General features: G+C 39.1%; 1 protein-coding gene across 1 annotated transcript in view; it reads right to left on the reverse strand.

The window, feature by feature from the left end:
* mis18a (MIS18 kinetochore protein A) overlaps positions 1-13,318 on the reverse strand; it is a 121,422-nt gene extending 108,104 nt beyond the window's left edge. Inside the window, exon 1 of the mRNA XM_028813689.2 lies at positions 13,083-13,318. Coding sequence (XP_028669522.1) covers positions 13,083-13,197 — 115 coding nt within the window. The 5' untranslated portion in view covers positions 13,198-13,318. The remainder of the gene's footprint in view (positions 1-13,082) is intronic.
* Between the last annotated feature and the right edge of the window lie 347 nt (positions 13,319-13,665).

Below are 13,665 nucleotides of genomic sequence, written 5' to 3' on the forward strand. Positions count from 1 at the left end.
AAAGAGGAATGTAGTGCCTTCAGTTCAGAATTTGAATCTTGATGATCACTGGAATTTCCAGCAAGACAATGATCTCGAGCACACCTGCAAGTTAACCAAAGTTTGGTTTGAGAACTAGATCATGGAATGTCCTGGAGTGGCCTTCTCAGTCTCCAGATTTCAATTCCATTGAAAGTCTTTGGTGGGATTTAAAGAAGGCAGTTACAGCACAGAAGAATGGGCAAAGATTCCAAAGGAGAGGTATAAGATGCCTGTCAGCGCTTACCGAAAGCAGTTATTAGAAGTTATAAAGCTAAAGAAGCGTGCAGAAGGAACTCCAAGTCCAGCTCAGGGCGGCAAAGGAACAGTACAGGAGAAAGCTGGAGCAGAAGTTGCAGAATAACAGCATGAAGGAAGTGTGGGATGGGATGAAGATCATCACTGGCTGCAGCTCAAAGTGGGGTGCCACCATCAAGAGAGATGTGGAGAGAGCAAACCAGATGAACAAATTTTTTTTTTTTAAAAAAAAACAGGTTTGACCACCCTAACCCACTCTCACCTCGGATTACTGCACCCTCCACCTATCCTTCTGCTGATACCAGCATATGAGAGAGTTTAGCCCAACCCACAATTTCAGCAGCCCAGGTAAGCAGAGAGCTGAGGAGACTTTGTGCCAGTAAAGCAGCGGGTCCAGATGGAGTATCGCCACGACTGCTGAAGGCCTGTGCACTGGAGCTGGGGAGTCTTCTACAGCACATCTTCAACCTGTGCCTGGAACAGGGGAGAGTCCGGAGGCTTTGGAAAACATCTTGCATCACCCCAGTCCCAAAGGTATCACAACCAGGTGAGCTGAATGACTTCCGGCCTGTCGCTCTGACGTTGCATGGGATGAAAACCATGGAGCGGCTGCTGCTTCACCACCTGAGACCACAGGTCCACCACACCCTCGACCCTCTGCAGTTCGCATACCAGGAGAAGGTGGGAGCGGAGGATGCCATCATTTATATGCTACACCATTCCCTCTCCCACTTGGACAGAGGCAGTGGTGCTGTAAGAATTATGTTTCTGAACTTCTCTAGCACCTTCAACACCATCCAACCTCTGCTCCTCAGGGACAAGCTGACAGAGATGGGAGTAGATTCATACCTGGTAGCATGGATCGTGGACTATCTTAAAGACAGACCTCAGTATGTGCGTCTCAGGAACTGCAGGTCTGACATTGTGGTCAGCAACACACGAGCGCCGCAGGGGACTGTACTTTCTCCGGTCCTGTTCAGCCTATATATATCGAACTTCCAATACAACTCAGAGTCCTGCCACATGCAAAAGTTCGCTGACGACACTGCTATCGTGGGCTGCATCAGGAGTGGGCAGGAGGAGGAGTATAGGGACCTAATCAAGGACTTTGTTAAATGGTGCGACTCAAACCACCTACACCTGAACACCAGCAAAACCAAGGAGCTGGTGGTGGATTTTAGGAGGCCCAGGCCCCTCATGGACCCTGTGATCATCAGAGGTGACTGTGTGCAGAGGGTGCAGACCTATAAATACCTGGGAGTGCAGCTGAATAATAAATTGGACTGGACTGCCAATACTGATGCTCTGTGTAAGAAAGGACAGAGCCGACTACTTCCTTAAAAGGCTGGCGTCCTTAAACATCTGCAATAAGATGCTGCAGATGTTCTATCAGACGGTTGTGGCGAATGCCCTCTTCTACGCGGTGGTGTGCTGGGGAGGCAGCATAAAGAAGGAGGACATCTCACGCCTGGACAAACTGGTGAGGAAGGCAGGCTCTATTGTAGGCATGGAGCTGGACAGTTTGACATTCGTGGCAGAGCAACGGGTGCTGAGCAGGCTCCTGTCAATAATGGAGAATCCACTGCATCCACTAAACAATATCATCTCCAGACAGAGGAGCAGCTTCAGCAACAGACTGCTGTCACTTTCCTGCTCCACTGACAGACTGAGGAGATCGTTCCTCCCCCACACTATGCGATTCTTCAATTTCACCCAGGGGGGTAAACGTTAACATTATACAAAGTTATTGTCTGTCTGTATACCTGCATTGTTATCACTCTTTAATTTAATATTGTTCTTTATCAGTATGCTGCTGGAGTATGTGAATTTCCCCTTGGGATTAATAAAGTATCTATCTATCCATCAGACCATTAAAAAATGTTATGCATGTAGTATGTGTTGTTAAAGCTAGACTATATTCACTTGGATTACAATGCGTAACCAAACCAAATGGCATGATACAAATATGTGTATTGTTATACTCCTACGGCATATATTAGATTTGCAACTTGAAACTGCATTCTAAAGTTAAGCGTATTTTATAAATTAAAAAAATAAAAATAAAATAAAACAAACAACAACTAGTCCATTGTTGTGTTTTATAATAGAGCTGAATGGTATGCGGATCCCCATATGAAAAAAAAAAAAAATCCTTAAAAAAAAAAAAAAAAAAAACTTTCCAGATAAGTCAATTTTTCAAGCTGAAAATGTTAAAGTATTGATCATATCATGAGATTAGCTACATATTGCAAAAAAGTGTATCCATTATGTTTTAAGGTTTTTAATTCAGCCATGTTAAAAGGATTCTAGCTGTGCACTTCACTTCGAAGCTTGCCTTCCTCTGTGGCAACTTTCCAGGATCTGAAGCATTGATTTACCTAGTAAAGTCGCCACCAAGCGCAGTTACTGACATTGAAAGTTGATGCCCAGATGTGAATTGTTGTCTGCAGATCACAGACAACTAAATGATAACTGAAAAAAAATCACATGAAAACTACCGTGTCTTGTGAAGGTATTCATCTCCCTCAGAGTTTGTCCTGTTGTGTCGCATTACAACATGGAATTAGAATTTTCATTTGGATTTTATGTAATGGACTTAACAATATAGTCCAAATTGTTGAAGTGGAATGAAAATAAAATACCTTGTATGTGTGTATATATTAAAAACATCCCCTTTGCTATGGGCAGAGTGGTGGCTCTGAGGCTAAGGATCTGCGCTGGTATCCCGAAGGTTGCTGGTTCGAATCCCCGTCACTGCCAAAAAGGCCACTGCTCTGCTGGGCCCTTGAGCAAGGCCCTTAACCTGTAATTGCTCCAGGGGCGCTGTACAATGGCTGACCCTGCGCTCTGACCCCAAGGGGTATGCGAAAACTACCAAATTCCTAATACAAGAAATCGTATAAGGCGAAATAAAGAACAAAAAAAAAACAAAAAAAAAAAAACCTTTAAATAACATCTACAACCAATTAACTTCAAAAGTCACATAATTAGTTGATCAAGGTGCATCCGTGTGCAATCAAGGCGTCACATAATGTCTGTATAAATTGACCTATCCAGAAAGGCCCCTGATTCTGTAACACCACTAAACAAGAGCAACATGAAGGCCAAGGAGCACTCCAGACAGATCAGAAACAATGTTGTGGAGGAGTATACTGTAGGTCAGACTTGGGTTATAAAACACTAGCCGATGCCCGCCGTAGCATACGGCGGTGTAAGAATAGGAACAGAAAACGGTGAGAAAGGAATTCAGAATTCAAGAAGAAATAAATACTTCTTGAAAGACACAGTGTGCAGGAAGAATTTCCGGCCAAGCAGGATTACATGTGAAAGTCTTGCGCTACAAGGAGAGCTAAGTGGGCATACACGCAGATGATCAACAAACAATTCAGCAGCACCAGAGACACACGTCGTATGTGGCAGGGCGTTCAGACAATTACAAACCCAACCCACACAGCGATGGTGATGCCTCCCTTCCGGATGAGCTGAACAACTTCTTCGCACGGTTTGAGGCGCAGAACAAAGAGCCTCCACTGACCAGGTACTCTGTCTCTCCATAACTGACATGAAGAGGACTCTGTCCAGAGTCTATCCACGCAAGGCTGCAGGACCTGACAACATACCTGGTCGTGTGCTCAAAGAATGTGCCAGTCAACTGGCTGGTGTCCTCACAGACATCTTCAACACATCTCTGAGACAGTCTTGAAGCATGCTGGGATTGACGTCGACCACCATCATACCAGTGCCAAAGAAGTCATTAGTGACATGCCTGAATGACTACCGACCAGTTGCACTCACGCCAATCATAATGAAGTGCTTCGAATGGTTAGTCATGTCACACATAAAGACTAATCTCCCTGACTCCCTTGACCCTCTTCAGTTTGCATACCGCTCAAACAGGTGAACTGAGGATGCCACATGCTCTACCCTTCACCTATCCCTGACACATCTGGATAAAAAAAAGACACATATGTCAGGAAGCTATTCCTAGACTTTAGCTCTGCCTTCAACACAATCATCCCTCCAAAGCTGGTCGTAAAACTGAGCAGGTTGAGCCTGAACACCACCCTTTGTAATTGGATCCTGGACTTCTTGACAGAGAGGCCCCAGTCAGTTCGGATGGGCTACAACACTTCCAACATCATCACACTGAGCACTGGAGCACTGCAGGGCTGTGTGCTTATTCCACTGCTGTTCACCCTGCTGACTCACGACTGCACAGTCACGCACAACACCAACCACATCATCAAGTTTGCGGATGATAAGACGATGCTGGGACTGATAAGCAGGGATGATGAAACAGTATACAGAAATGAAGTGGAACGGCTGTCTGCATGGTGTGAAGACAACAATCTATCTCTCAATGTCGACAAGACAAAAGAGATAATCGTGGACTTCAGAAAATCACGTCCTGCCCACATCCCACTCAACATTAACGGTTTAGATATGGAGATTGTTAGGAGTACCAAGTTCCTCGGTGTGCACATAACTGAGGAACTTACGTGGACACATAACACCTCATCACTAATCAAGAAAGCCCAGCAGAGACTACACTTCCTGAGGCGAATGAAGCAAGCAAGTCTTCCCCCTTCCATCCTCACCATGTTCTACAGAGGCACCATTGAGCGAGTTCTGACCAGCTGCATCACTGTCTGGTATGGCAACTGCAACATATCCGACCACAAGCGCCTGCAAAGGATAGTGAAGACAGCAGAGAACATTATTGGGGTGCCTCTCCCTTCACTACAGGACATATTTTACAAACGCAGTGTCCGCAAGGCCTGCAGCATTGTGCAGGACCCCTTACACCCCTCACATGGACTTTTCACACTTCTGCCATCCAAGAGAAGATACTGCAGCAACAAAGCTAGATCTGCCGGGCTGCAGGAGAGTTTTTACCCCCAAGCTGTTAGACTCCTTAACACCAGGCTGCCCCCTGAGACTTTCCACACTGCTTCAACCACCTCTAAAAACAGAACTTTTATACATGTAAGCCACTTTCCTGCAAAGATTAGTGGGCATGTAGAGAAGAACTGAAAATCTCATACTGACCTTTAAGTATTTTGACACTCTTGTTATCCCTCTGCTGTGAAACATTCTGACCTGTCATTGTTTACACAGGTCTTAAACAACTATTATCATACACTGGTAATTTCTGTATTATCTTTATCTATATTATTTATTATATTACATATCTTACACATCAATACTGCTGCTACTTCTTTGTCTTGTCTTTGCACAATGTCTTGTCTTGTTTGTGTTTTAATTTTAAATTTTAATTCTATTTTTCATTTATTATTTGCACGTCATGTTACACTGTGGACCCTGAGCTTCGCAATTTCGTCAATCTGTATACTTGTATATGGTTGAGATGACAATAAAGTTCACTTTGACTTTTGATTTTGTTTAACAAAGTTGAAAAGAAATCGGCATTTTAAAATGAGAAACAATCAAATCAACCATTATCATACGTTACAGAAGGAAAAAAAAAATTGGTTTGTGGCATTTTAAAGTGCTTCCTCATAGTTATGTTCAATCGCCCACTCTGCCTTTTTAATTTTCTGACTAATTTTTTTTTTTTGCACACAATACACCACAAAAAAGTGGCTTGTCTTTTTCAAAAATCTAAGGGTTGTAATAAAATACATAGCAATAAATCTGAACTGATCACAGTGCTATTTGTATAAAGTACATTGAAACTTTTGTGCTCTTTTCACTGCACTGCCACTCAGCATGAATCTACCTCAACAGGCTGTGTAAAATAATGCACACAATGTAACAGGCAAAAAATAGGTGCTGTTTAGAAAAAAAAAACATGTGATTTGAAAGTGTATCTGTTAATTACATGCTATCACAAAACATAACCTCCAAAGAAATGCAATTGCAGAAGCAAAATTTGAACAAGCCAAAAAAGCTTTGCAAAAGATAGAGATAGATGGATGGATAGATAGAGATACTTTATTAATCCCAAGGGGAAAGAGAGAGTTGTTGTCATAACACCACCCGCGACATATGCTGCTAGCAAGAAAAGTTTCCTTACCTGTCGAAAATAGTACCATGAATTTGTAATAAAATGTACTACTTCCAGAGTCCCTTTGTTGTCATGAGCATGCCTCAGAAACACAGAAATCTAAATTTTTGCTACTTCAAAAGGCGAAGTATTTGAGAAGTATTAAGGCTTTTTTCACATTGGGACCCAAATATCCATTAGCTCCATTATAATACACGAGTGTTAGAATGTATTTCACAACTAAAGTTGTTTCAAAACTCTGCTGCAAGAGTTCTTACAAGGACCCACAACAGACAGCACAAAGCATCATTCAGCTCGGTCTTCACTGTCTTCAGCTCGGTCTTCACTGTCTCCACTTGCCTTACAGGATTGAATATAATTATATTACTAACTTATAAAGCTTTAAACAGCCTTGCATGCGCCAATACATCTGCAACCTCCTGCATCACTGTGCTCTTGTTCGCCCATAAGGTCCACCGATTCTGGTAGTCTTGTTGCACCCCAAACTAACCTGTGCACTATGAGTGACAGAGCTTCCAGCTCTACTGCACACAGACTAATACCCAATCATATTCATAATCATTCCAAGCGCACCTTGCTGCAGCCTGCGGAACAGAAGGCACTGAATGGTTGAAGCAGGGGTGGATGGTAGTGATGCACAAATTGCAGGCTTAATCACTCTTAGATGCAATACTATGTTTATAAGCTATGGCTCAATCAACTTATACAATGTGTGTTCCTCATATGTCTTCTCTCCTCTTGAAAAAAATTGCTTGTGAAAAGATTGCAGAAGTGCTGAAAAAAGTCAAAAAAATTGAAGGCCCCATTCCTTTAAATAGTCTAATTTAACAGTATTTAAGGAACAGAAATGGTCTTATTTGGATTTATGTGGATGAACAATGTTATTATTAAACAAATTCTGTCAATTCCCATGTACTATGGTGTTATTGGAGTACAAATAGGTGTTATTTTTGGGGCAAAGGTACATTTAAAATTTTCTTCATTCAAATTCATGGTAATTACGTGTTCACATTGTGAAAAATGTTATAGCACAAATGTCATTACATAACAAGATATTCCACGTTGTAGTTTCACCTTCCTAACTAATAAACACATTTTTCAGTGATGACCCATCACTCTCCCAAATACATATTTACTTAAAATATGATAGACAGTACAACATCTGTTAATTGGAACTGGTTTGGAATTTAAAAATGGCTTTACTTTACATTAAAGGAATTGCAACATAATGAAATCAGTGTAATGGGCATTGCTTACATATGAGGGCACCAATTCTCAAACAGATTACATTAAAAGCAAATAAAAAATGCAGTAACAATATTTATGTTAGCAACGTTCGATAAAATTACAACAGGGTAAGCAATGTAATGTATCGCAGGCTAATTACAACAGAAACGTTATTTCAAATGAACAATTTCAAAGCAGTTTGCTTCGTCACATAAGTACTCAAACAAGTGTTGGAGTTTGGAGGAACTGGTGTCCATGATTTCCCTACACAAACATAAATCCTATGTATTTTTAATAGATCATTAAGAAATTGCTATTAATGTGTTTTACTTCTGTGCTTAGCTAATTGTATATGGTTAACATTAGCAGTATCATTATATGTCTGCCATTAATAGACACTATTGTTTTAACTCAGTTTAATTTTAGTAAAACAAAGTAAACCTTTAATATTCAGTGTATTCAATTAAAAATGCTTAGGCAAAACAATGTGCAAAATCATCTGAAGATGCTACATCGGAGTATGGTTTTAGTGTACACTGACTGAGCATCAGTCTCCCAATAGTACTACTGAAGATGCAGACTGCGCCAACTGACCCACTGGAGCTCATCAGACTGATCATTTCTCTCTACAGAAGTTGTAAAACCCACCATTTACTCAACAGTAACAGTAAATAAGGTGTAGCAATCAGTTTATTTTCTTTGACACACTTCTAATAAAAACAAGGAGAGAAAAAGTATTATTCAAATAAACAAAAACGGGAAACATATTAAATAGGATAAACAAACATACAGTTCCATGCAAATGTTTGAATACCCCAGGACAAATTATATATTTTGCTGAAATTTTAAGTATAAAACAAAAGTAAATGCAACTTCAATAGCAAACATACTAAATCAGTATCACTTTTATGAAACTGTTAATACAGTTATGATTTATTTGATGACCCCATGAGTATTTCTTAGCAGGAAGAAATCTGCAAGAAAAAAATTCATAAACTCATAGCTGGCTACAAAAAAATGTTTGTAAACTGTGATTTTTGAAAAAGAGGGTGTTACTAAGTACGGACTTAGTAGGGTGCTCACATTTATTTTTAAATTTTTTATTTCAAATAAATGACTACAGTAGTGCCAAAAATTTTTAAAGTGACACAAATGTTGCAATTTCCATTGTTATTAAAGTGAGCAGATGCTATTAATTCACTGCAAAGAGCTTTATTAGCATAAAAAGTTAACTTTATAACAAAAATTCATTTTCACTTATTTTGGCCATAGCACAAAATGCTCAGCTAAAGGTGTTCAGCAAGTGCCAGGACAGTCTCTTCCTGAAGAGTCAGCTACAGAATTGTGCTGCTACCGGTGCACATCTTGCTCAGTACTGGCAGCAGGTGGGTCCGAGTGCATCTGCATGCACAGTGAGGTGAAGACTTTTGGACAATGGCCTTGTGTCAAGAATGGCCACAAAGAAGCAACTTCTTTCGAAGAAAAACATCAAGGACAGACTGAAATTCTTCAGGATGTACAAGGATAGAATATTTTTTCAGATGAATCCTCCTTCTGACTGTTTGGGACATTTGGAAAATCGATTATCCAGAGAAGGAAAAGATGAACACTACCATAAGTCCTGTGTCGTGCCAACAGTGAAGCATCCTGAGACAATCCATGTGTGGGGTTGCTTCTCATCCAAGGGAGTGGGCCCACTCACAATTCTGCCCAGGAACACTGATATAAAAAAAGAATGGTATCAAAATCTCCTCCAAGAGCAACTTCTCCCAATAATCCAGGTGCAATTTGGTGATGATCTGTGTATTTTCCAGGATGACTGAGCACCACGTCACAAGGCAAAAGTGTTAGCGAAGTGGCTCGGAGATCAAAACAATGAAATTTTGGACTCATGGCCAGGAAACTCCCCAGATGTTAATTCCACTGAGAACCTGTGATCAATTCTCAAAAGGCAGGTGAACAAGAGGAAGCCCACAAATTTGGATCAACTCCAAGCATTAAAAAGGCAAGAATGGATTACCAGTCAGTCAGGATTTGGCCCAGAAGCTGAAATCCAACATGCCAGAGCAAATTGCAGAAGTTATGAAGAACAAAAAGGGTCAACGCTCTAAATATTGACTCTTTACATAAATTTGATGTAATTGCCAAAAAAAGTCTTTGAAACTTATTAAATGTTTATAATTGATCTTCAATATATTATAGAAACATGTAAAAAAATATTCTGAAAATGCTGAAACTGCAAAGTTTGCAAAACACAACATTTGAGTCACTGCCATAACTTTTTGGCCAATGCTGTACATTAAAATTTACAGAAATGTGCCGTTGTTTTACTTTGTTTGTTGTTGAAGTTTTATTTAGTTTTTTTTTTTTTTTTTACTTCAAATATCAACATATGTAATTTGGCTAGGTGGCAGTTTCCAAATTTTTTCATGGAACTACATGCTTACGTATATACCGTATACAGATTGACGAAATTGCGAAGCTCAGGGTCCACAGTGTAACATGACAAGCAAAAAGATATTTAGTGCAAAGTTAGCAACATACAATTAAGTGGTAAATGTACTAGTTGCTCTTTATTTTGAATCTGTTACAGTTTGCGGCCCAGAACTTGGTTGGGTTTTATTTTCACAAATCATGATGAACCTGCTAAAAATTGGAAGGCTTGCACATCCGTGTCCTGAATACCTGTAAATTTACTAAACATACAGCTTACTAAAGTGGTTGCACTGACACAGTTTAACAACAGATTACGAGGATTTTATACAGGGAGGTGGGGGATTTAAGTAATAAGTAAGGTTTATAAGTTATCATCATGGACTACCCAATTAATCAGATCATACTAAATGTATTCACTAACACTGCACAGTAATTGAAAAAAATACTACTTAAATTCAATGTTAAAAAAAAAAAAAAAAATTGAAGAATACAACAACACTGCCATATGGATTAAAGATAACCAGTAAATTTTCATCAGCACAATTTTTAATGTTTTTTGTAACAATGACACTTTTGTGAACAAGTGACTGTCAGTTTAGTGACATATGGTATTCTATAGAGGAGACATTGGTTAATAATACTGGCATTACTTTGGCTTCAAACACCCAACTTGCTTAACATTATTTTGGCTTCAAAAACTCAGTTAATAAAACTAAGTTAGCATTTACGCATATGTGTTCAGAAACTAAGTATACAGTTCAGTTATGCTAACTGCGCTTTTCTGGAATAATTTGTTTCCAATAGTTCATTACAATACCTCGTCCTTCAAACATCAGCTGCACCACATACAGTAACTGTCTGGGTAATATGAAGATTTTGAAACATTACCTAAAAACATTTTATTTTGGAATTAACCTGTACACTAGTCAAAGGTACAGAAACAGCCTAATGGCTTGAAATTTGCCTTGATTTTTAGTATGTTTAAGCAGTGTTTATTAGTTGTATTGTTCATAGGATGGCAAGTTAAGAATTATGTAAAACAGAAACGTGGTAATAAGCCCCACCTGTATTAAGAACATGGACTTATTTTAGCAAGTCTATTTAAACTGATCTTAATTTGTCTAATTAAACTTATCTCCAAAAGTTAACTACAGCAAGTGTGTCCTCATCTTGTGGAAACCACAACTTGATTGATCTATTAGAAGAGACACGGATGGCCAAGTGAATTGCATAAATTAACATTGTTTTATACTGTACTGTTAGTTACTCCCTGCTTCTTTCACCACAAAATCAGCCTGCCAAAACTAGCACAGTAATTAACTACATAGCTGTCAGCCAGCTCTTATAAAACTCAATGAAAAGAGGACAATAAGGTCTTCACCAATAATGCACTGCACATTCTGATTTTTCAAAGCACTGTTGTGCAAAACGTTTCAGGCCAATTTCTTACCACATTCTACGAATAAAAGTTATGTACTGTATGTTGAAAATTGAGACTGCAATAACAACCATTTCAGCATCACGCAATAAGAACAGCAAATTTAAAAACAGCAGATGCTCAAATAGAAAATGCAATTACTGGTTTACAACACCGTGGCAGAAATAGCTCTAAATTAATGGGTCTGTGTTCACTCAGGAAAGAAAAATGTCTGAAGCAAGTGGGATACTGCCTATTGACTTGTTCTCATATCAAACTGTGAGATATCCCATAAATAGGCCCTCAATGGCAAAGTGATCCAAGTTAACCCTAATTGCAAGTTAAAGGACACATTTAGTACTTTTCATGATAAAGTTATTATTCTCTCACAATCATGGTATATATTTGCCACATGAAACTGCACTTTGAAGTGAAGCATTTGTTTTAATTACAAAAAAGTTTTAAAAAGTCTAGCCGGAACTTGCATTAATGAAATTCACCCAAGATGATAAAATCCTTAAAAATCTCCATTAATGATTTAGTATAGCTACCAGTTATACGCAAATCTGTTTAGAATTACTTTTGCACCTCTGTCACCAGCTAGTCACTGTTCAATATATACATCACCTTTACCGTACATACTTTTTTTTTTACCCAATTATGTTCTTAAAAGTAATAGTATCCATATGCTCAACAATACACGAAGTTGTTCTTCTTTATTCCGTTTTTTATGAATGTTAATTCGGTATATAATGTACTATAATATATAAATAAGAAACATGCTCTATACAATGAGACATGTGTATTAGTTCCTAGATCTGCTGGCAAATCTCAACTAGAATATAAGAAGGCGGTTTTCTCTTGTTTAAGACCTGTCGAGACAGGGACGGCCATATCAAACTTGATTTAACCCTACCACTAACTAGACGTGCCGGAACACGAAATTAACCCACATGTGGTCTCTTACACCTGACACGTACAAAACTAACCTGATGATAATACGAGAGTTTATAGTATTAACAACATGTGCACACAAAAATCTCAACGCGATCAGCTAATTTTAAATCTTGCAAATGGCCACACGTTGCAGGAATTAATTCATCCGACTATTATACATTGTAACTTAAAGCTGGATGCGACAAAGTCTTTTGGAATACAAACAAAACTTTCTCTTTTTTACTTGCTTTCTTTTTCCTCAGTTACATCGTGCAAGTAAACATTAACTAAACAAATTACGAAAATAATCACATTCGGCCTCATTCAAAAAAACACTTTGAAGGTCCATGAATTGAAAAACTCGTATGCGCGCGCAGCCAAGGCCAACTGCAGCAACAGGGTGGGACTTCGCCAAGGCGCCATCATACAAAATTAAATTCGCAGCTGACTTGCTGGGGACTTGTGTTCATTTTTTTAAGAAGCGAAACACCGCGTATAATGTTGTAATGCGCTGCACTGGCTATTGGTTTATGTTAGCGATGTGTACACAAATGCGTAGTTTTCCGTTTTCGTTTTGTCTTATTGTTAAACTCGCAGCAGATCACACGATTTGGTACTTCTACTACTAATTCAACAGTAACAACATATTTGAATTAAAGCATAAAATTACTGAAGGTAGAAACGTTTCTTATTTTCATCGTACATTAAAAGCGTGCTATTACCAACTTTCCTCAGATAGTTTTAAAAGTCAATATTGCTTACCACTAAATACAAAAGCTATCTCCTCCTGGTCATTACCAATCCAAGCAATTGAATCTCCCAGTACAACACGGCATCTTCCACAGCAAAACAGACTGGGGAATTCGTTTTCAGACATTATTTTTTAATGACTCGAGCTGCATGCGTATCTCCTGATAGCGGCTGACGAATTGTGTTTTTAAATATTTTAAGAGTTTTTGGTGTTTGGTGCCGCCTACTGTACGGAGGGGGAAGTATCGTGACAGAACCTCCACAGATTCTATTCGAAAATGGGAGGCATCTATTGGGCCCTAGGAGCGAACACGCGCTCTCAAGCTCCTACTGCAGTCGGTTACTCGTGAAAATTTCGTCTCTTTGACCCCTTACCTTTTAAACGAAACACAAGTAAAATTAAACAAGTTTTATTTCTTTAACGGCCGCCGTGAACACTTTTCTGTAACTGATATGACGTTTTTTTTATTGACATAGTGCGATGCAAAGACGTAGACCGTCAAATTCAATTGGATATCTTATTTTTCTGTTTTATGGCGGTTTGGCTACTCTCGGTATATTACCGCCACCTACTGTACGGAGGGAAAAGTCCTCA

This window comes from Erpetoichthys calabaricus, chromosome 11 (assembly GCF_900747795.2).
Source record: "Erpetoichthys calabaricus chromosome 11, fErpCal1.3, whole genome shotgun sequence".
NCBI classification, from domain to species: domain Eukaryota; kingdom Metazoa; phylum Chordata; class Cladistia; order Polypteriformes; family Polypteridae; genus Erpetoichthys; species Erpetoichthys calabaricus.